This window comes from Eulemur rufifrons, chromosome 17 (assembly GCF_041146395.1).
Source record: "Eulemur rufifrons isolate Redbay chromosome 17, OSU_ERuf_1, whole genome shotgun sequence".
NCBI classification, from domain to species: domain Eukaryota; kingdom Metazoa; phylum Chordata; class Mammalia; order Primates; family Lemuridae; genus Eulemur; species Eulemur rufifrons.
The window spans coordinates 51334368-51359162 of NC_090999.1; the positions used below are offsets into that span (position 1 = coordinate 51334368).

General features: G+C 32.9%; 1 protein-coding gene across 2 annotated transcripts in view; it reads right to left on the reverse strand.

Annotated features, from left to right (window-relative positions):
* The window catches only part of AP3B1 (adaptor related protein complex 3 subunit beta 1), a 225457-nt gene that overhangs the window by 170479 nt on the left and 30183 nt on the right, over window positions 1–24795 (reverse strand). For both annotated transcript variants that reach the window (XM_069491985.1, XM_069491986.1), the window contains exons 4-7: window positions 12937–13032; window positions 12165–12325; window positions 10325–10391; window positions 710–892 (exon numbers count right to left, since the gene is read on the reverse strand). In XM_069491985.1, coding sequence (XP_069348086.1) covers window positions 710–892; window positions 10325–10391; window positions 12165–12325; window positions 12937–13032 — 507 coding nt within the window. The remainder of the gene's footprint in view (window positions 1–709; window positions 893–10324; window positions 10392–12164; window positions 12326–12936; window positions 13033–24795) is intronic.

The following is a 24795-nucleotide window of genomic DNA, read 5'->3' on the forward strand; positions in this document are numbered from 1 at the left end:
TCCTTAAACAAGTTTACACTTCAATCTTAAACATGTACACACTGAGTGATCTGAATTATAAACCATAAAATAAAACTTTTCTAAATTATCAATATAATGAAAAGAACAAAGTATGCTTCTAATGTTAATCTGCACAAAGAAAACAAATAACTTCACTTAAAGGTAAATTTAATTATTAATTTTGCTAAAATGCTACCAGCTTAAGTGAAGAAAAAAACATAAACCTATTTTAGAAATATAAAACTAGAAAATACTAGTTTAAAAGTTTGACAATATTTATAAAGGCAAGACATTTATTTAAGGTATAAATTCATATGTTATAGTTTCATATCACCTACTTTTACAAATGAGTACCTGGAACAGCTGGGGATCAAAGGTATTTTTTGTAACTAGTAACAAAAAAATCCATGGTTTGGCAATGTCATTTTAAACACTGTATCACACTCCTAACAAGGGGCTCTTACCAGGTATCATACTAAAAGTTTATATACTGTACCACTAAACATGTATCAGTCAGTGCCAAAAACAACAGACAATTATTCTTACATTTATACTGCTTTCCACTTTTCTAAAAGAACATGAGAAAAATGAGTCCTCCTGAACTAGGCAGATTTCTATATTTTACTATTGTTAATTTTTTGTATACATTTTTAAAAGCTTGTCCATTCTCTTAGTATACTTGATAAGTGGAAAACTATTCAACACTTACCTCTTTCCACGGGCTGACAAACTGCGTCCGAGCATATCGAGTTAGCATGTGGATTATGACAACCTGCCCCCACTCTTCAACATCAACTAGTAAGTTACATAGCTTGCGGTAATTCTTGTGAATCAGGTCTATTCTATCTGGGCAGACTTCTTCAAAGGCCATCACAACACTGCCAGCTACGAGCTAGAAAAGAAAGAAATAGTAACTTATTAAAAAACGTTTCTCTCCCCCATCAAAGATCCTACTCAGGCATTACAATGGTGTAATCAGTGTCATAACAATCAATATTTAAAGTATTCAGTCATTCGATTAAAATGAATGCTCACATGTGAATAACAAATTTTAAAATGCCACTCCTTCAAAGAATAATTTTAATAGCTGTAATATGTCTGGAAAACTAATACTATTCTGAAGAGAGGTAAATTCTGATATTTTTTTAATTCCATAAGATTAAGTTTCAATAAATTTTTCATATACGGATTAAACATTAATTATGTACATTTTTCATTTGTAAAGGTAATCTAAATTCTTATCTAAAAATGTATTACTTAGTTCATGACAATATTCAGAAAAAGAATCAAGACAATAATGAGGATCACATTGTGTCAGTTTAAAATAAGAATGACAATAATTTCACAATGAATTTGTTAAAAAGTATATGAGGAATTCATAAATATTTTTAGAATAAAAACACTTTCAAATCTTACACATTTTAATCAACCTGTTTTTACCAATATAATTTATTTACAAAGAAAACACAGTGGTTGAAAGTTCAGTACATCACCTGAGCTATTATCACTTTTATAAGACTGTGTATAAATTGGAATAATATATTACCAACAAAAGGCAGCTTTCTCCAAGACCAATTAATGAACCATAAATACTAATTTTTGAATTGCCATGCTTTTAAAAAGTGGTAGTATTAAGATTCCTTTAGTATAAAGATACAAGCTAAGCAGGATATGTAATATACAAATTCTTCTATATATGTGCTACGATATACATGCAGTTAGCCAACAGTATAATACGGTTTTGAAAAAACAAATTAATATCATATTCTTCCTGAACACTAGGGATCTTCATTTTACTGTCTAAAATTTCCCCAATGACTTAAAATAAGCAATTAAATAGAAATATAACTTACTGAAATGGTACTTTTTGAAAAATATTAGATACAATGATATTCATATTTTGAGTGTTTGTCCCTCTACTTGGCTGACATTTAGTTTATTAATATGCAACCAACAATACAATTGAAAGAAAACAGCTCAGAATATAGACTTGCTATTATGCTAAACAAGTTTCAAGTCCTGTGGGGATTTTATGAATTACCAATCAGTATAAACGTGAAGCCGCATTTATTGACTCCAGCCCTGCCCATGTACTGGTGCCTGCTGGTCCCAGCATGTATGCACCTCAATAGAAAAAGCAAAAAATTGATTATCTGTGTGAACTAAATAAAAATGTATTATACATATAATTTTCTATTTGCTATCGATATAGAAAGGAAGTTAAGTTTGTGTTCTCAACTCCACATTGTGATGTCTTCTGCATAAACTACTCTTCAGAAATTATACTCTGTGATTATCACATTTCTATAAGGTTAGAATCAGTATCATTTAAAAATCTCTTAAAACAACTACGTTTATGACATCATGCTATAAAATAACTCATTATTTGTGAGATATAAATATCTATATATTATTTATATATCAATCTTATATTAATATATCTATATTAATTGGCAAAGAGTGTTAAAGTACAAAAATAAAAAATACCAATTAGAATAAAATGACCCATGAAATTACACAGGTAACTCAACAGTTTTTAATTTTAAAAATACTTGGTAAAATCGAGTTATTTTGTCTAAACCTAGAAATTCTTTTCTTCCAAAGGTGTTTAGACACCAAACAATTAAATGGAAAATCAGCTACCACATATTAAATTTATTAAACTAAGAGCTGTAAGTATACAACAATTCTAAAGCACGAACACATTCTAAAGTACTAACAAATATCATACAAAGGAAAAAAAGCATTCATTACTTAAGGACAAATAAAGTTCATAGAAACATTGTAATAATTAGAAAGAATATAAAGAGGGTACCTTTATGAAATAAAAATGATCATTTTAGATATTTCATTGCCTAGTTTTAACAATCTGACCCTGGGCTAAACACTAGCAGAAGAATTAATAATTTTGGTCTATTAAGTGTTCAATATTCTATAAAACATTCAGAATTAAAATAAAATGATCTACTCAGATTTTAAAACCAAAAATATTGGTTTCCAAAAAACAGACAGTTAATTTCCATCTCACTGTGTCAATAGTAGCTTTTCATAGAACGGGAAAAATAAATCACTCCAACAAAACTAGCAATGAGCTCATCAAATTCAAATGCAGCTTTCCATTTATGTATTTTTTATATTAAAGCAATAAACATGGTTCATTTATCTTCCCTTGGTTGCCACGTTTTTCTGTGCTGTTGCTATGAACTTTGGCCATTAGCTGTGCTCCAAGGTAAACTACATGAACCATCAACAAAAGTGACACCCCATCTATGGAGTTCATATTTTCTCCAGATTATCTATGCTAGTTGACAAGCTGGTAATGAAAAAAATCACACTAAGCAAATGGCTCCTCTAATAACAATAAATTTTCTATAAAATTATGAAGGGTACAAAACGTTTCCTTGCATCTATTTTGTCATGAATTCTAATTAACGTTGCAAAAACCTCAGAGTGCTGGGTCATCACAAGAAGTGCATCAAGGTTTGATTGATAATATGGTATAAGTTGGCCAATGCTGCCAAGATTTTCTTCCCTTAAATTAATGGCCATCCAACCTGCCCTAATCATACAGCCCAAATGATATTCCCCTTCTTATTTCAATTTTCTTGAGGCATGGAAAATGGGAAAGATTAGTCATTTATCTTCTAATAGCTGGATAATAGATCTATCACAATAAAACATCTGCACAAACTCAGGGGTGTGTATTTTTGCCCATAACAGTGAGGCTTTTACCAACATTAAATCAATAACTTATAAAATGGCATCTTACCACTACAGTTTAGCTATAAACTACTGAACTATTCACTAAACATAATTTTGTAGCAAAAATTAAGGAAATTTTGTGTCATCAAAAAAAATGAAAATCTGTTTTTCAATAGGCACTGACCTAATTTGTTTTCCTAAGAAACTCCGTTTTCTATTAGAAAGTTAAATGCTATCAAAATGATTTCTTTAAAATTAACCAGAAAGGAAAAGGAAATAAATATCACCCTGCTTTTGAGGTATTCTAAACAAAAGAATGTCCACTTCTAAGCTTTAATTGCTCAACAAATATGGATTTCTACATTTTACATTTAAAGAAAAACAAGAGAAAGAAAGTGTTATAAATTTTAAAAATGAATTCATAAGTGAATATTAGGGAAGGTTTGTATTAAGTAGAAACGTGTTTAGGATATGCTGAGAAGGTGAAGGAAAATGGTACAAAATTTAAGAATATACAATGAAAAATATACAAAGTTATAAAGGATATTTGGGGATGATAGAAAATAGATTAAATATTCCCTTTTAATTTCATTGACTACAGTTCTAAGGTTTCTGTATGTTTTAAAATGCACAGATACCTTCAGACAATAATTACCTAAAATAAATAACACTAAAATGTTCTTTTAGTTCTTTTTTTTTTTTTTTTTTGAGACAGAGTCTCACTCTGTTGCCCAGGCTAGAGTGAGTGCCGTGGCATCAGCCTAGCTCACAGCAACCTCAAACTCCTGAGCTCAAGCGATCCTCCTGTCTTAGCCTCCCGAGTAGCTGGGACTACAGGCATGCGCCACCATGCCCGGCTAATTTTTTCTATATATATTTTTAGCTGTCCATATAATTTCTTTCTATTTTTAGTAGAGGTGGGGTCTCGCTCTTGCTCAGGCTGGTCTCGAACTCCTGAGCTCAAACGATCCGCCCACCTCGGCCTCCCAGAGTGCTAGGATTACAGGCGTGAGCCACCGCGCCCGGCCTTAGTTCTTTTAGTTATGTCACCATAACTGGGTTTAGGAAAACCCAGAGTGATTTATTTTTTAGGAAAGAACTATTCATATGACAAATATTGGTCTTTCTCTAATGAAAGGGAAAAGCCATTCTATTATATTTTAATATGCTTACAGCTCCATCTTTCCTTAAAATGAAAACTACAGAACTAATTTTCTTTGAGATCTCAATTGAAAGAAAATCTTCCTCTAGTCTAAAAGAAGCAACAGAAGGTATGTCTCAAAATCAATAAGGTTAAATGAAGAAAGTTTAACAGAGTAACATCTTTCAAATTTATATTTATCAGCAGCGATATCAATATCATCATCTTGATAATGATACCAAGAAACTCCTGCTGACAGCAAATAAATTCCTTTTTAAAATGTGAAAATAAATTAGACCTGGTTCGTTTAATTGAGAGATTGTTAAATAAAAATGATTTGTGATTATTGATTTTAAGTGTCAAGGGAGAAGAAATGTACCTGTTTTCCTTCAATAAAATATTAGATGTGACCAAAAAAAGGTAATAATTAAGATAAGATCCACAAATATCTGTGTAGATATCAGAATACTTTTAACCTTTCCACAATAGATTATAATCACACAAAGGAAAAAACTGTCTGAAAACATTCTTAAAACATAATCAATTTAAATACTGGGTAGACAAGTTAATGGTGCCCAGGTAAATCTGAAACTTCCAAACCAAAGGACCAAAACCTATGCCCTAAGCTAAACTCAAAACAGAGAATCTCCAAACTTCAAAGTACACATCAGTAGAAAAATAAGCCTTAAATGCTTATATTACAAAACTTTACAAAGACCTATGACAGTATAAAAAAAAATTACCCAGAACAAAGCAGATGGGTTAGTGGTAGGTGCAAGAGTAAACTAAAATCAGTAATAGAAAAAACAAGAACACCCTAAGTGTGAAAATACTGAAAAAGATTCCTGGTAGATCAGAGCAGATGACAAGGAAAAGACTTAAAGGATAAGATGACTCAGTAAGGCCATCTTGGAAAGGGGAACAGTTTCAAGGAAAAAATGGGTTAAAAAAAAGTAAAGGGAGAGGAGCCCCTCAGAAACTGAGGCAACAGAAAAAAAAATAAGAGGGGAAATTTTAGCTCCTACAAGATACATCTCAAAATAATCTTAGGACATATACCCATTCCTATGCATGCCCTTCCCCCAAAAAAGCCATCTAATAAAAAACATACTTTGCTATTCCAACAGAGAGAGTGCTCTTAATACTTGCCAGCTACCTCTAAATCAAACCACCAATCCTGTCCATGCAAAGATGCAAATAATCCACAAGCATTAAAAACAGAAAATGGAAATCATAACAATTCAACTGGTGAAAACTACCCACAAAAAAAAAAAAAAATCAATGGTGAAGCAAAAGGAAACACAACACTCCAAAATGAATTAAATACCCTCAAAAGAAATACCTCAAGATAAAAAAACAAACATGAATTAGAAATTCAAAAACAGTGAACAAATTGAACAAAAGGAATCAGGAAGAAATGAAACAGGAGTTGATTCAAACCAGGAAAGAAATTGAGGGGGGAAAATAATCAAAAATGAAGACTAAATTGCAAGGTTCCACTGGAAGAAAAATCACTGAATGAAAATTTAATAAGGGGCATTAAAGAAAGGTAGAGAAAGAACAACAAAAATGTGATTAAGAAAGAAGTAAAAACTGTTAGAGCAGCGGTCCCCAACCTTTTTGGCACCAAGGACCAGTTTCATGGAAGACCATTTTTCCATGGTGCGGGTGGGGAGACAGGTTTTATGGAAGATAATTTTTCCACAGATGGGGGAATGGGGGTGCTGGCAAGGAGGAGCTCAGACAGTGATGTGAGAGATGGGGAGGGGAGCAGCTATAAATACAGATGAAGCTCGCCTGCTGCCTGCTGTCCACCTCCTGCTGTGCTGCCCCAGGTTCCTAAGTTTTATGGAAGACACTTTTTCCACAGAGGGGGATGGGGGTGGGGGGAGGGGAAGCTCTGCAGCTGGATTCCTAACAGGCCGTGGACAGTACTGGTCCCACAGTTTTAGAGAGACAATGGTTGAAATATTAGGCAAAGAAGATCCAATGTGAATAAAACTGGAATCCCTAAAGAAGGAAAATAACAAATAGAATTAATATTTAAAACTATAATCTTAAAAAAAAAAAAAAAAGTAAACCTACCTTGCCAGCAGAAATAAATTCTGAATCTACATTTTGAAAGGACTCACTGGGTGCCAGGAAAAGAATTTACTTGTATCAGCTAGCCCTGAAGCACCTTGCAAAACTATTATATCTCAAAGAAAAAGAGAAAATCCTTAGGGCTAGTATCTTTCTTAACGTGAACACCAATATAGGTATTTCCTTTAGATGGAAACTCGGCAAGCATGCCCACCATTTCTACTACTATTGAACATCATAGTGATGGTGCTAGCCAGTATAATTAGACAAGAGAAATTAGAGACCTTAGAAACTGGAAAAGAAGAAATAAAGTATCTCTAATTGCAGATATGATTCATTCTCTAGGAAAAAGACAAAGAGAACGAGTGAGAAAACTCTCTCAAACAACAGAAGAATTCAGTAAAGAAGGATATAAAATTAGTTCAAAAAATCAACAACTTTCTTATATATCAACAAGTTCAAGGATATAATGATAAAGCAATTTTGATTTGCCATAGCATCAAAGAAATAAGACTAAAGATAAAAATAAACAACTCTAAACCAGTATTTAACTCTAGGTATTAGTCCCCATCCTACTGCTCCTCACAGAGGTATGTGCTAGCAGTTCTGAAACAACACTTTCTCTGCACTCCGGGACTAAGCAATAAGTAAATATTTTGTGCATGATGGGAGCCACGTTTCTTAATGTTGGAGAGGAAGTTACAAGTATGACAAGGGAGGAAGGTAGAAGGCATTCTGTGCTGTTGTACTAGAATTAGAGGTATCAGTAAAAACTTCTGGTTTTTATTATAGATGTGAAAAGAGACGTGTGTTTTTAATTTTCAAAACATATGCTATATAACACTATAGGAAGAATTAGTGCCTCATAAAGGGTAGGCCATCAAAGCCCCCAAAAGATCTACCCCAAAAGAACACTGAGCATAATACCATTTAAGGAAAAAAAGATTAAAAATAATACCACACACCTAATTACTATTACCAAGAATTTTAAAAATTAATTCAAAAGTCACTCAACAAATATTAAATACCTACTGTGAACAAGTATTCAATGTTTTTTCTTTACACTATATTTTGGAAATAAATGGTCAGAAATCAAGAACAGATATTCCAAATTTACACTGTGTCCTTTATAATCCTTTTGAGTCATTTCTTTCTTATTTGGAATATTTATTAACACCCTATATTATGGTGTTAGGTACTGCACTAAGAATTTTATGTACAATAGGTCTTTCAACCCAAACAGTAACTTTATAAATTAGAAATTATAAGCCCTACACATTTGGAAACTTGAACTCATGAAGGTTTACTACATAGCTACTAAGTGGCAGAAGCTCAGACATGAATCCATTTCTATCTAATCCCAAAGACTATAGTTTTCACCTGTGACATGCGGTATCCTCTCTGGGAAAACCTGCACACATTATATATAGAAATTTCATTCCCAAGCAATGCAACAAATTTCTTTTATATAATGGATCAGAAATTATGGTAAACTAGATTAAAATAAGGGATCTATTTCTTGTAGTAATAGATCTCACTATTTTTCATGGCACTTAGCAAATACCTTACACATAGAAAAAACTAAATATTTTTTTAATTATTAAAATACAGTTAACCACAATATCAATAATCTTGACTTCATATCTGGGTCCTAGAGGCACACAGCATACCTGTCATACAGAAGACAAAAAGGAATCAAATTTGTTTTCTCTGTCTTCATTTATAGTTAATCTATATTTGATTACTTCCTATATTATGCCAATTACACACAGAAGAAATGAAATGAAGATTTCTACTACACTACAGACTAAAAGAAATTTGCTGAATAGCCTAGGAATGAAGCTTCAAGTATATGCATAATATAATATTTTTAAAAATAATAGTGACAAAAATCATTAAAATAATTAAAATGTTCGCTAGAACATATTCACTTAACTAATGCAAAATAAGCAATAAAGGAGAAATGAGGAACAAAAAAAGGCAAGACATATAAAAACAAGTAAAACGGCAGCTTAAAATCCTACTATATTAATAGTAGTAATTAAGTGTGAACAGATTAAACAATCCAATCAAAAGGCACACATTGCTAGACTGGATAAAAAGAGAAGAGCCAACTATATAAGATGTCTACAGAAGACAATACATTAGATCCAAAAATATAAACAGGTTGAAAGTAAAAGGATGGAAAAAGATATATAATGCAAACAGCAACCATAAGAAAGATGGAATAGTTGTACTTATATCAGGCAAAGTAGACTTTAAAACAAAAAAATGTTACTAGAGATAAAGAGGAACATTTTATAATGCCAAAAGGAAGATAAAACAATTATAAACATAATATGCACCAAATAGCTGAGCTCCTAAATATACAACCCAAACACTGACAGGATTGAAGTGACTTCGATACACTACTTTCAATCATGGATAGAACCAGTAGGCATAAGATCAACAAAGAAATAAAAGATTTGAACGATAATATAAAACAATTAGACCTAACAGACATCTATAGAATACTCCACTCAGCAACAGCAGAATATGCACTCTCAATTGTACATTGAACATTCTCTAGGACAGATCATATGCTAAGCCAGAAAACAATAGTTATGTGGGGCTAGTGGCTACTATATTAAAAAGCTGCTGTACACATATTATATACTCCCTAATGATAGCATCCTAAACCGAGCTGGAATCCTTTTCCTCAGTAGTTTTGAACCACAGAAAATGGGTACAAAAGCCCCATCTAAGATACCAACACACTAGTAACTCACAGACCCCACATGTTGCCCCTATTCCTAGATCTTGCTATCATGTCACTACATACAAAAAATGGTAGTAGTGAAGGAGGAAGGGATACATACAGTCCCAAAAGATGACTCATTTTAGCCAGTAAAATAATTCTAAATGGCCAATAAAACAGTCTTGTATGTATGAAACTGTCTTAATTATTTTTTAAAAGCACACTTAAAATACTAAAACACACCTCTCTAATTTTTTAACAGCTCTTTAATACTTCTTAGTACTTCATTTTAAGATAATCATGTATTCCCAGGTGACTGGGCATTTTAAAATCTTAATAAATTATTGCTTGAAATAAGAACTTTGACTTTAAAAGCAGTCAACAATTTAGTCATAAGTTAAAGAAAATAATTTTCTGTTTTACAACTTGCCCTTTTTCAGACTGGGATGAAGAAACAAGTAACAAACTGAAATTCCAAATGTAATCTTTCTCATTATATGGAAATCTTTGTTGCTTAAAGATTTTAAAAATAAGCATGAGCTCCATTAATATTTACATAATTTTGAAATGACAAAAATAATTATATCAAATATACAATGGTAAATGATACTATGTAAATAAAACACAATTTTACTTTAATGACATAAAAAGATATTACTTACTGTGCTTTTATCTTTCAGAAGTTTTTCAATTACTTCAATTAACATTTCCTTCTGTTCTGGATCAAGACTAAAATATAAAAAGAACTTACATTAATTTTTTTCCTTTTAATTCTAGCTTTAAATGATGCTCACTTTTTCAAGGATGCTGAGAAATTTTTAAAGAGAGGAGGGAAAGCAACAATTAGTTCAAAATACAAACAAACAGAAAACAAACTTAAAGGAAAATGGGATGGTTTTCTCATAAATGTGTCCTTATCTTTTCTTCTAAAGTTGCTAAAAACTAAACCAGATACCAATGTCATTAAGAAAGTATTTAAAGAACAAACTGACTTCTAAAACACGTTGGAAAACCTCAAGAAAGTAACTGCTAGTAGACAAACCACAAATTCTTTTTTCAAGTGGGGGAAAAAAGTAACAACATAGTCATTTTTTACTATAGATACATACTATATTTTTATATTTATAGATACATACATATTTTTACTATAGATACACACTACTGTGCTGATAGAGACATGCCTTATAATACCTGCCATTTAAAACCAAGAAAAATAAGAGGTAGTGAGATTAAAATATTTGATACAGAGGACTAACAGGCAGTACTGAGCTACAGCACTGTAAGTTCAAGGTGGGGAGAGGTAGGAGTTGATGTTGAAGAGGTAAACTGGAGCCTAACGACGGTAGGACTTTTTAAACCATCACAACGAGCTTGGATCTTATTCCCCAAGTTTTTAGTGTGAAAAGATAATGATGAGAAACATGATAAAACTTTGCTTGACAGTTAACCTAAGAATATGAGGCTTTACTACTTTATAGACATTACATAAGTTTTTTATTAACCATTATAATTACCTGAACATTCAAAACTTTTAATTCTGTCAAATTCCAGCTCAAGTCCCCCTCATCAAAGCAGTCTTTCGTAACTAATTCCATCTCATTACTTCTTTACTTTCTCGTAACACTTATAACATGATCTCTGGCCCCTAGCCTATCAAAGACATTGCTAGTATGCCTTTGCATATACACATATATTATGTGCTAAAATCTTATTCAATTAAACATTGCCTTTAATTATTTGGTAGATGTTTGATTTTCTTCATCAAATATGTTATACGCTATTCATAAGTAAGTACCACATCCTCCAGTATTTTCACACATCTAATGCACTTAACACAATACTGTGAACACAAACACCAGAAATGGAAAAGGACCTCAAAAAAGCTGGTGGAATAAATGACAGCAGAAAATAATACCAACTTGCTGCAGATAATTCTATTTGGACAATACGTTTCCCATAGAGTTCAGGGTATCGTATATTTGCTCAAATATCATACAAGGTATGGCACTATATTCAAAAATCACTATTTTTTAAAATTATTTAATCAAATAGTTCTGGAAAAGAATCAAAGAAGGGGTAAGCACAAACAAAAAGAAAAGAAAAGAAAACAAATATAAATGTGTTGAGAAGATAATACACTTAAGATCCTAATCTACACTAAATAGGGGGAAAAAAATCTCAATTTTCTAATAATATGTGCATATATGTACAGGACATAGACTATATAAATGAAAATTCAAATTCTGACTATTTTTAAGTTGTAAAACCTCAAAATTATCATAGGCTCTAATAGGCTCACAAATAAAAACCTGCATAGGGTCTCTAAAACCAAAACAAAATTAAAGATGTGTACAGAATGTTTACAGGGGAAAAAATACAATCATTGGATTTATTTAGAATAAGGACAGGCTAGTTTTAAGAACTAATAAAATAAGCCTCTGTGGTCTATGATATTCCAGGTAACATTAGAGATCTTTGCTATACTATGCACAAAGCACCTACCTGTACAATTTTTGTATTGCGTGGGCTGCATTCTTCCTAACATATGGTGATAAGTCAGCAGAAGCTTCCTTAATAGCGAGCATCATGATAGGTACAATAATGGGTACTCTGATACTTGACAGAACTCTCAAAGCACTTGCACGAATTAGTTGGTTTGGATCCTAAAAATAGTTATCAAAATTTCAAGTTTATAATATTTCAAAGACATCTTTATGACACAGTTAATAGGTACTTACAGGGTGTAGCATTATAGAACAAAGGCTAAAAAAATCTACTTAATTTAAAATGAACAATCAGTATATGGAAATGGGTTAAAAAAAAGTGAGAGAAATAAATTTATTTCTCTAAACAGTGTTTTAAAGAAATGTAATAGTTATAATTCTGGTTGATCATTTATTACTAAATGTGCTAGGATTTTACCATTTTGTAATAATAAAATGCTACATACAGGTCATAAATTTTATTTTTAAAAATGTCTTATGTCCCCTTTTCGCACACTTTGAACTAGTCGGTATAATGATAAACAGTTCTTTGATAAATGATAATGATTATATTGAACATAAACATATAGAAGCTGCAACATATATGGCAAGATTCCAGTTGGTTATATAACTATTTTCCAAGGGTATTGAATAAGCACTATGGGAGGCCTTTTAACTCTTTCAAGACACTACTGTGCTATTTAGTGGATTATTGCTCCACTTCTTTAAATGACACACTTTCAACTGTGCAGAAACCTTGTAGCTATTTGCCTACTCACTCCATTATTTACCTTCAGAGCTCGCTGAAAAGTGCTTATGGACAAGAGTGCCAGATCCTGCTGTTCTTCAGCATATCGAACCAGGTAAACATATACCAACTTCTTGATCTGTTAAAAAAAAAAAATCATTGACTCCTAGCCAGAGTGAAAATTTAAAACTCAGTATTTGCTATACCAAAATCCATGCTCATTTTTTCTCAAGTAAATAAATGAATCTAGTCCACAGTTAAGATTATAAAATAAACACAATATTGTGTGGAATAATTAATGGCAACAGAGGAAGCTCACCAAACAAGCATTTTAATAATCCAATCCATAATAGCAACGTCCTATCAAGGTGCCCCTTCCTCTTAAAAGGAATAAAAAAGTCTCTGAGCAAACCTCAAAAAAGAATATTAAAATATTAACTGAATTGTAAAAATATTTTCAAAATGAGGGATACAAATAATAGAAAGAAGCCAAGCACAATGTGGCACCCGTAGTCCCAGCTATTCAGGAGGCTGAGGCAGGAGGACTGTGTGAGCCCAGGAGTTTGAGGCCAGCTTGGGCAACACAGCAATACCTTGTTACTTTAAAAAAAAAAAAAAAAAAACTAAAACTAACCGAAAAATAAAATAAAATAAAGAATCTGGGCCCTATCCACGAACTATATGGTATGGAAGCCTATGTTTCCTCATCTGTCAAAAGGTGCTGATTTTATGCTATAAGGTGCTGTAATAGTCACATTTAAATATACATTATAAAATATTTTCAGCTCAATATGAATAATGTATGACTATAATACCAATTTAATGTAATAAAAATTCAAAGACTAGGCCGGGCGCGGTGGCTCACGCCTGTAATCCTAGCACTCTGGGAGGCCGAGGCGGGTGGATCGCTCGAGGTCAGGAGTTCGAGACCAGCCTGAGCAAGAGTGAGACCCCCGTCTCTACTAAAAATAGAAAGAAATTATATGGACAACTAAAATATATATATACAAAAAATTAGCCGGGCATGGTGGCGCATGCCTGTAGTCCCAGCTACTCGGGAGGCTGAGGCAGTAGGATCGCTTAAGCCCAGGAGTTTGAGGTTGCTGTGAGCTAGACTGACGCCACGGCACTCACTGTAGCCCGGTCAACAGAGTGAGACTCTGTCTCAAAAAAAAAAAAAAAAAAAAAAAAAAAAAATTCAAAGACTAGATGTGCACTCTGAAAACAGTTTTTAAAGGCAATTTAATCACTAAGTTTATAAGAAAATTATCAACAGAAAAATAAATGAAAATTAGAATTTGAGTTGGAATTCATCAATTGCTTCCTTCTAGCACTGCTCATAGTCTGTATCTCCCTTCTCAAACATACTCAGATACCACTGCCTGATTCCTCTTCTTACATATCAGCATAATATAAACCTAAAAGTTTATGGAATGTTCAAAGAACACAGGAAATGAGAGGAAATAGATGGAAATAGCTGGAATTAATGCTGAAAAGAAAACAATAGTGCTATACTGGGTCATATTTTATGTCATGCTAACCAATTTGGACTACTTTAAAGACAACTGCCATGGCCTTCCTCCCCTCACACCCCAATTTCTCTTGATACAGCATAGTTTTGAGTTCTTCACCTTTCTGTTTGCTCCTTCTAAACACACTCCAACTTGTCTATATTTCCTTCAGTGTGGCACTTCAGACTACAAATAAGGTCTAACCAGAAGAAACTAGGTAAGATCTTCTCCAGATGAGGTACTTCCACTAATACAACTAATTCTTGATTAAAACCATGCACCTTTTCCAAATGTACTGCTGGTTAAATCAAATCATACTTGAGCAATTGTGCTCATGGGAATTTTTGTTTGTTTGTTTTTAGTTTCTTTTGAATGAAGAGCAAAATCTTACACTTATCCATAAAAAATTTTCAAAAACTTAAGATTCAGCCCATCATGGCACCCTGTTAAGACAATTCGAAACCTTAATTTTATAATCCCATCTATTTGCTATTCTTCACAGTTTCATAAGTGCAAATGAAAACTTAATGAGCATACTCATACTTTCTACATGATCATTATTAATAAAAATGTTAAACACAGCCATCTTAGGTTGACATCAACTCATCTATATTACATGAATAGGGTTATAGGTAAAACTAACAAAAAACTTATTTCCAATTATTCTTCAGTGTTGAATGGCTCCACAAAATCTTAAAAGAATCTAAAGACCTTAACCCAGTACTCAACGCAGTTTATAATCTGCCCCAAACGTCCTGTCTAGTCAAACAGAAACAGTCCCCAAATATAATTTTTTGTCTCAATCTCCACTCAGGTTATCCCCTTTAGTTATTCTCTTTCCCCAAGTTCAACTTATTAAAATTCTCCACAAGAGCAAAAATCAAACAATAAAATGTCCATTAATAGATGAATAGTAAATTACAATATATCCATATAACACTATGTTACACAGACACTAAAGAATTAAGTAAATCTATATTTGAAATTGAAAATATGTCCTTGGGCTGGGCGCGGTGGCTCATGCCTGTAATCCTAGCACTCTGGGAGGCCGAGGTGGGTGGATCGTTTGAGCTCAGGAGTTCGAGACCAGCCTGAGCAAGAGCGAGACCCCATCGCTACTAAAAATAGAAAGAAATTATATGGACAGCTAAAAATATATATAGAAAAAATTAGCCAGGCATGGTGGTGCATGCCTGTAGTCCCAGCTACTCGGGAGGCTGAGGCAGGATTGTTTGAGCCCAGGAGTTTGAGGTTGCTGTGAGCTAGGCTGACGCCACGGAACTCACTCTAGCCTGGGCAACAGAGTGAGACTCTGTCTCAAAAAAAAAAAAAAAAGAAAATATGTCCTTATAAAATTTTTTAAAACTGTGAAACAGTATGTATTGCATGATCTCACTTCTGTATTAGAAAAAATGGGTGCACACATACTGCATCTTATCTACTCTAAGATACATCATCAATTCTAAGACATACCATTATTTTATGGACCACAAAGGAAAGAATAACAACAACAACAAAAATAAACCTGCCCATCATAATCACAATCACTTGTTAAGATAAATCCCATTGCAGAAACTTTAAAATAACAAATGTATAAAAATGGACATAATATGGCAATAATAGCAAATATATGTAGCACTAACCATGTGCCAGATACTGTTTTAAATATTTTATTAACACTTAGATTAACTCATTATATCCTCACAATTCAATAAGCAAGTATTATTACTCCTATTTTACAGATGAGAAAACTGAAGCACAGAAAGTATAAATAACTTGACCAAAGTATCACATCTATTAAATGGAAGAGCCAGGATTCAAACCAAGTAAGCAAAAAAAATCAAAAGTCAGCAAAATGTTAAGAGTGACTATCTCTGGGTGATAGTATTAAGCAGTGACTTTCACTCTTTGCACCTTTCTATATTATTTAGGTTTTTTTTTCCCCACAAGGAACATTAACTAATTCTGTGTTCAAATAAAATGATAAAAATATTTTCACTTTTAGGGGTGAATCTCATCTTTCCAGATGTCCTTCAACACAAAATAATAGTAGTTTGTCAGTTTCTAACAATATTTTAAACTCTTTCATTACAAAAAATTTCAAATTGGTAATATTTTTAAGTTCCTTCATTCCTAGGAAAAGACTTTTTCTATAGCCATGGCAACATGTAGCCACCAGAATTGTTTTAATAAAAACTCACCTCAATGAACAAGTTTTTTCAAGTCAACCAATCTGTGACAGCTCTTGCTTCTGAAAGTTAGCCAGTCAGGAACAAACTTACTCCAATAAACCCATCTCATTGAGTGCCAATCAATCAATAGCAGTATCATTTAAGTGACCACATAGTTATAGATGATATCAACCCACTCAGGACCCCAAAAGTCCAAAAATCCCTAAAGTCAACCCTTCCCAAAAATCCACCATAAAATCAGCAATCTCTGTGCCCAGAGAAACTGTGCCTAAAAAGTATAGCTGTCCTTTGCTATAGTAAGCAATAAATTGTCTTATTATTTCAGATATTGAATGGAATGTGGGTTTCATCATCCTTCAACATAACCTATTAAAAAAGCTCCATGACTAGTTAGTTCACTGAGGGCCATATATCCTTCATCTATAGTGTTCAATTGCTAACATTACAATTACAAAACTCAGGAAATTTAACATCAGTATAATCCTGCTATCTAATAAATAATCCATATTTAGAATTTCCCAGTAATATCCTATATTTATAGTATTTTTTCTTGATCCAGTATCATGCATTATATTTAAGTTTTCATGTCTCATTGGTCTTCTTTCATCTGTAGAAATTTCTGAGCCTTTCTTTTTTAAGGTATTTTATCATTCTGGCCAGTATTAAAATTAATTAGGAAATACAAAATATGGAAGAAAAACTCTACCTGAATTTTCGTTCAGAGGTAGCATTTACTGAGCACTCCAAATGTGTGAAGCCCTTACATTATATTACTCATTTAATTCTTACATCTACCCTAGGTACCATTATCATCTCCATTTCAAAGATGAGAAAAGTAAGACACAGAGATTTATATAACTTGGGCAAGGTCATAGAACCAGCAAGTGGCAGAATCAGGATACAACCCAAGAAATGGGCATATTCATAACTACTACATGTTGTGGACTGTCACAGCAGATTTTTCTTGTGCTCTAAAAAAAGACTACCCTTCCCACAAGAGCATCTGAAAACCTAGTATAAATTAAACCATCCAAGAATAAAATTTCCTTAAAATATTGGCTGTTATCTTTTAAGGTAGGAAAAAATTTATATTTTATTCCATAATATGCCAGTTTATAAAAGAAAAATGCTTTAAATCACTTAACCCTTACTTAATAAATCTTACAACCCAAGTCAATGGACAAGAGCCAATGTATAGCTTTGTAATTCCCAGGAAACTATCGCATAACCCCAGGTGCATATCCTCTAATTGAGAAGGACATCATTGAGGTACTACCATTAAAAAATTCAACAAGAAATTTACATCTGTAAAAAGAATAGCAAAGTCAGGGTGACTTCATTCCACAGATCCCCATCTCTACTATCAACGTACTTTCCATCTATATTCACAATTAGACCATTTTTACTTTCTTATGTTCAAATAAGTACTTCTCAAACTTTAGAATTTGCATAATCCAAAATAAATATATTTGTGAAACACTGTTTCTTTACATGATCACTTAGAACCAAGTGATCTTACGCATTAATATAAAAAATGGGTTCCAAAATTAGGTGATACTAGTTTATAAGATGGAAGCCAAATGATTCAAACTACCCCTAATGTTTTAGATTATATTTAAGTGGAAACATAAGTTTTAAAAACTCTGAGATCACAGTTTTATAAGCACTTCTCTAATTGTTTGAGGACAGATGACTTTCTTCCTAACTAGTTTTAAAGTTCCTAAGAACACAACATCGCTAGAAAGCAATTAACATTTATTGGTTGATTGATTAATAGCATTTTCAATACATCAAATCAACACATAAGATGTATTTAAGGAAGAAATTTCTCAAATCTGCCTTGGAATGAAGGTGAGGCTATTTAGTGTACAGGAATCATTCTTTATTCATCTATATTTGTGAGGACTTATCACACTGCCTGGCATATAGTAACAGCTCAATAATTATCAGCTGAATCACATCCTAGCCAAATGACAGACTGAAAAAAATTAACATGTTTCCCATTAGGTTGCTACATCTAGGATCCAACTTCCCAGCAATGGTTACGATCACTGAACAGCAATGTCTAGAAGGACACAACATACTATGAGGAAAACAATAGATATGAGGAAGACTTCAAAGTCTTTAACTTTGTTGTTTGTTTGGTTTTTTAAAATAATAATTTGACATATTCTTTCTTCTTACTAATTATATTCAGATCTTACTCTACTCTAAAACTTTTCTGGGAAGTTTTGAAAAAAGAATGGGTTAGAGTCTACCCCACCCCAACCCCTCGCAATCTATTTCTTGGCAACACCTTTATTTACAAAGTAACTGTACAACCAGCTTCTAAAACGGAATTATGAACTCCAGAATATATCTAGGAGTTTGTATTGGCAACGCTGAAATATTCAGAACCACAGCTGAGCTAGCAGGCATTGTAGTAATTACTCACTATTGGAGAAAGATTTCTGTGACTGTTATGGCAAAAAGCATAACAATATTAAATCACAGAAGGTTGCAAAACACTAAATTTGTTCTAGTTCTGTTATAAGAATCAATCAATATTGACCACAAGAGGCCTATGCACTGACTGGCTGCAGGTGTGCAAAGATAGCCTACTTTCCCTGAAACCATTCTGTGACCAGAAATGGGAGTACTTAAAGCTTCGTGACTACACCATTCTCTGATCAGTTACTTTCATTCAATGTTACAACACTGCTTGCTGTAAAGCTAATCATAGCAGAGCCCCAGTAGGCTGGAAGAACACAGGCAGATCTGTTTAATTAGCTTATCAATACCAGTACATCAAACTTCATGAGTTATTGACTAAACCTTTGATTATTTTTGTACTATAACCACTGATTACTTACTAGGTCACTTTTGGTATCATTTGACATCTAATGGCAGATGACGTACAGCTCACCTGTGTGTCTAAGGCAGCATGTACTCGTAAAAGTGAAATTTTGTACTTGATAGCAAGGAAACATCAATCAATTCTCTGAACATAAATTTTAAGAAGCTTGTGTCAGTTTCCCAAAAACATCAGAGGATTAAACATGCTTCAAAAATTAAAAAAAAAAAAAGATATTTAAAGAACAAAAAAATCCAAAACAAAATAGATCAATAATTATGTTTTACTGACATTTCTGTTACAAAACATTAGGCAGCATCCCAGAATCTGATTTTAAAGGGCAAAAAGTGAAAAAATGGAAAAGTTCTATTACTGATAACTATGTGAACAGCATAAGGAATTGTGAATGAACAACAATTAGTACAGAATTTTCTGTTTACAACAAGAAGACTAGAAGTCCAGAGGGAACTCGTTAATTTACCACCAATTTCTAAGGACGTGGTCATTTCTACCCATATCTAAAACAAAAAATTTATGCCAATACCTGATACGTCCCAAAGGATAGCTAATACCAGATGTTGAAAAGGAGTCAAAGATAGATATTAAGGTAGAAAAAAGAGGAAGGAATCATCAAAAAGAAAAGATGGTGCTGAAAGGGGAATGGTCTAAGACAGGGCCCAACGCCAGGCTACCTAGCTTTGGATTCTTACTGCCCTGTACTGCTGCGTGACCTTGATCAGGCAATTTAACCTTTCTGTCACCTTGCTCTCATATGTAAAATACAGATAATGACAGAGCCAGCTTTCACAGTGTTACTTGTGAGAATAAAATGAGTTGATCTATGTAAGGTACTAACAACCTAGTTCAAAAAGTATTTTTTAAATGTTATCAATTATTACTATTGTTATTGAGAGACTCTTACTATTATTCTGATAACACTAAGACAAGCTTTACCTACGCCTCACAATTTTTCTAAGTCAGATCTGGTTTTTTTCAGATATTTGGGCTTATACCAGTAGCCATAAACTAATGTACGTATCAAATTAGAAGCTCAGATAGCATGGCCATAAGACATTAAAAGGAGACTATGTGTAAAATTATCATTTCAGAATTATAGATGGTAACAAGCACATAAATAGTGTTTTAAAATATCAAGAAATCAATGAGTAAAACTGTAAATACTACATAGATTTCTCCCATTAACTGGTATCTTAGAAAGAAAGTATGCTTTATCAAGTCATTTAAGTTCAATATTAATTTAATCTAGTTCATAAATTGGCAACAAGGGTACAAGCACTTTGATTTTGGCTTACCCAAAGTAGTCCAATTGAGTTTACAGCAAAAGTCATCTATTTGAAATATAATGCACTTACTATCTAATAAAAAATGACGTATACTTTAAAATATACCTTGAAAAAGAGTAGGTTTACTTGGGGGGAAAGGCGGTACATGGGCAACGTATGTAACCTGCAATTCTGTATCCCCCATAACAATAAGATGAAATAAAAAAAAAAAAAAAGAAAAGAGTAGGTTTAAAAGGACATTTCTTTGGAATTCTATAAAACAGTCATGTGTTGCTTAAAAACAGGGATATGTCCTGAGATATGCATCATTGGGTGACTTCGTTATTGTGGGAATATGACAGAGTGTACTTACAGAAACCTAGATGGTATACCCTACTACGCACTCAGGCTCAATGGTATATAGCCTTTTGCTCCTAGGTTACAAACCTGTACAGCATGTGGCTGTACTGAATACTGTAGGTAACACAATCTAAGTATTTGGGTCTCTAAATATATATAAACATAGAAAAGGTAGAGTAAAAATACAGTATTTAATCTTATGGAACCACCTTTGTATATATGGTATATGACTGTATACATTATTTCAATAAAAAAGATAATGGGAAAATAATTCATTTTATATATGGAAATGTATATTCTAGAAATTGTATCATATATACTTCACATTTACTTTAATAGATTTTGAATATGTAAATGCAAGATTTTTTAAACTAACGATCTACTTTACATGAAGAAAAGTGTTATTGGAGATGTGATAATCCACTGCACTGTGTTAAAGTAATAGCTAAGGGTCTACTTCACATCAGCCTTGTCTTTGTAATCACAGTAATGTATTATACAGCTGAAATGTGACCCAGCTGATCTTACCGCACTACTTAAAAACTCTACCGCCAATCTCAGGTCATGGTTGTGATATTTACTCTATATGTCATGTGTTTAAGTAATCTTTTCATTAGAAAATGCCTTGTTTTCAAAACTAAAAATACTTAAGCATTAATTATAAAATCACTAATGATAGCTGGTTCACTCAGTATATTTGGACTATAAAGTACCATAAGATACTGTTATAGAACTGATGTAGAGGTTATAGAGAAAGAGAATTTTCAAGTATGTTACCAGTTATAAACTGAAACTTCTGTGTGGAAAGCAGGAAAAACTGACATTAATGTTTTCATTTGATCAGTAACATTCCACATATTTTAAGTCTTTAAAAACAGTTACAGATTTTGATATAAAGCTATAATTTAAAAACAATAACACCTGAGGGATCTGATTTACCCTCCTACCTTAAACAAATACAAAACCACAGGGGAAAAACAAAAAACATGTTTTTCATAGGTTGGACAAGAGGCAGCACAGGACTGTGAACCCTGAGAGAGGGAAAAAAATTAAGGTGAGGCCTATAATTGCACCAGATTACTACCTAAAAGCAGTTTCTAGGCCAACAGCACAGACTGGGCAACCCAAACAGACCTCAGAAGTCTTACTGTACTCAGGAGGCAGAGATCAAAGTGGCTGCTAGAGTTTGCAAGGCAAAAAACAAAGAGATGGAAACTTCAGAGATGGGGGGGGGGGGGAAGAAAACTCATGTGCACACACATGTTAGTGTGAAAACACAAGAGTACTCTGCAGAGGGGTACCATCAACTCTTAGGCTAAGTACTGACCTACAGATGAAACTACCTGAGGCCAGAGAAAACAACCACTGGAAAGGAGTAGGCAGAACAGATCTCAAAGATCACAGAATCCTAGTGATAGAACATGTTCCTAACAGTCACAGAGAAAATGTCTAATACGTAGATCATCAAGCAAAATCAAAGAAAAACATTACCTTAGTAATGGGACTCAATTTGTATATAGACTAAACGTGTTTCTGTACCTACCCTAATAAAGTTTAAAAGCATGCTCTGAAAGAATCAAATCATTCCACACGATTAACTGTGCACCATAACAAAACCCAACACAATTTAAAGGAATACAACAAAATCTAGCAACTGACAACATAAAACTCATAAGGTTCAGGATTTAATTAAAATTTAATACAGATACTTTAAAAATCAGGGAAATATGAATCATAACCACGAGAATTATTTTTTCTAGATCTGTAAAATATGATGTTGGTATTTTGATGGGGATTGCATTGGATCTCTAAATTACTTTGGGTAGTATGGGCACTTTAACAATTTTGATTCTAGCAATCCATGAGCATCATATCTTTTTCCATTTGTTTGTATCATCTCCAATTTCTTTGTTCAGTGTTTCATAGTTCTCCTTGTAGAGATCTTTCACCTCCATGGTTAAGTATATTCCTAAGTATTTTATATTCTTTGTAGCCAATGCGAATGGTGTTGAATCTTTGATTTCTCACTTTAACTGTTACTGGTGTATAGGAATGTTACTGATTTGTATACACTGATTCTGTAACCTGAGACTTTGCTGAGTTTATTTATCAATTCCAGGAGTCTCTTGGTGGAGTCTTGGGGGTTTTCTAGATATAAGATCATACTGTCAGCAAAATACAATAGTTCGACCTCCTCTTTCCAGATTTGGATACCCTTAATTTCTTTCTCTTGCCTGAATTCTCTGGCTAGGACTGCCAGGACTATGTTGAATAGAAGTGGTGACAGTGGGCACCTCTGTCTTGTTCCAGTTCTTAGGGGGAATGCTTTCAACTTTTCCCCATTCAGTATGATGTTGGCTATGGGTTTGTTATATATGGCTTTTATAATCTTGAGATATGTTCCTTCTAAGCCTAGTTTGTGGAGGGTTTTTATCATGAAAGGGTGCTGAATTTTGTTGAATGTTTTTTCTGCATCTGAGATGATCATATGGTCTTTGTTTTTATTTCTGTTTATGTGGTGAATCACATTTATTTACATGTTGAACCACAGTGGAATAAAACTAGAAATCAATTCCAACAGAAACTCAAACTACACAAAGTCATGGAAATTATACAACCTGATGCTGAACAATTATTGGCTCAGAATGAAATTAAGATGGAAATCAAAAGATTCTTCAAACAGAATGACAAAGGGGACAGAAGCTACTAAAATGTACGGGGTTCAGCAAAAGCAGTTCTCAGGGGAAAACCCATAGCCTTAAATGTCTACATCAAAAAGACAGAAAGATCACAAATTAACAATCTAATGACATGTCTCAAGGAATTAGGAAAGGAAGAGAAAACCAAATCTAAAGTCAGCAGAAGAAAAGAAATAACTAATGTCAGAGCAGAACTAAATGAGATGGGGAAAAAAAAAAACCACAATACAAAGGATCGATAAAACAAAAAGTTGGTTCTTTGAAAAGATAAACAAAATTGATAGACCTCTTGTGATCTTAACCAGGAGTAAAAGACAAAGGACCCAAATAAGCTCAATCAGAAATGAAAAAGAAGATATTACCATTGAAACCACAGAAATACAAAATATCATCTGTAAATACTATGAAAATATATCATTTCTGAAATAAAGGGTTTACTAGATGTACTTAATCAAATGTAGATGACAGAAGAATGAGTAAGTGAACTTGAAAATAAGTGAATGAAAACTATCGAATGTGAAGAACACACACACAAAAAAGATATGGAAAAACAAACAAAGCTTCATAAACTATCAGATAATACCAAACATATATATTTAATTTCAATTCCAGAAGGAGAAAAGGCAAAGTAAAGTAAATTATCTGAAGAAAATAGTGGTCAAAAAGTTCCTCTGTGGAAAAAATTTCTTTTTTAAACTATTAACTCAGAATTCTATGACCAATGAAACTATCAGAAAAATACATAGTACTAAGGCTTGCATTAACAATAAGATCTGATCTGAGTTCCCAACTCAAGAGATTAGAAATAGATCAAAGCCAAATTAAGTAGAAGGATGAAATATAAAAGATAAAAACAAAAGTCAGTAATTACAGAAAAAAAAAAAATCAATGACATAGAAAATAGAGAAAAGAAGGCCGGGTGTCGTGGTTCATGCCTATAATCCTAACACTCTAGGAGACTGAGGCAGGAGGATTGTTCAAGCTCTGGAGTTTCAGACCAGCCTGAGCTCTTCACCAAAAATAG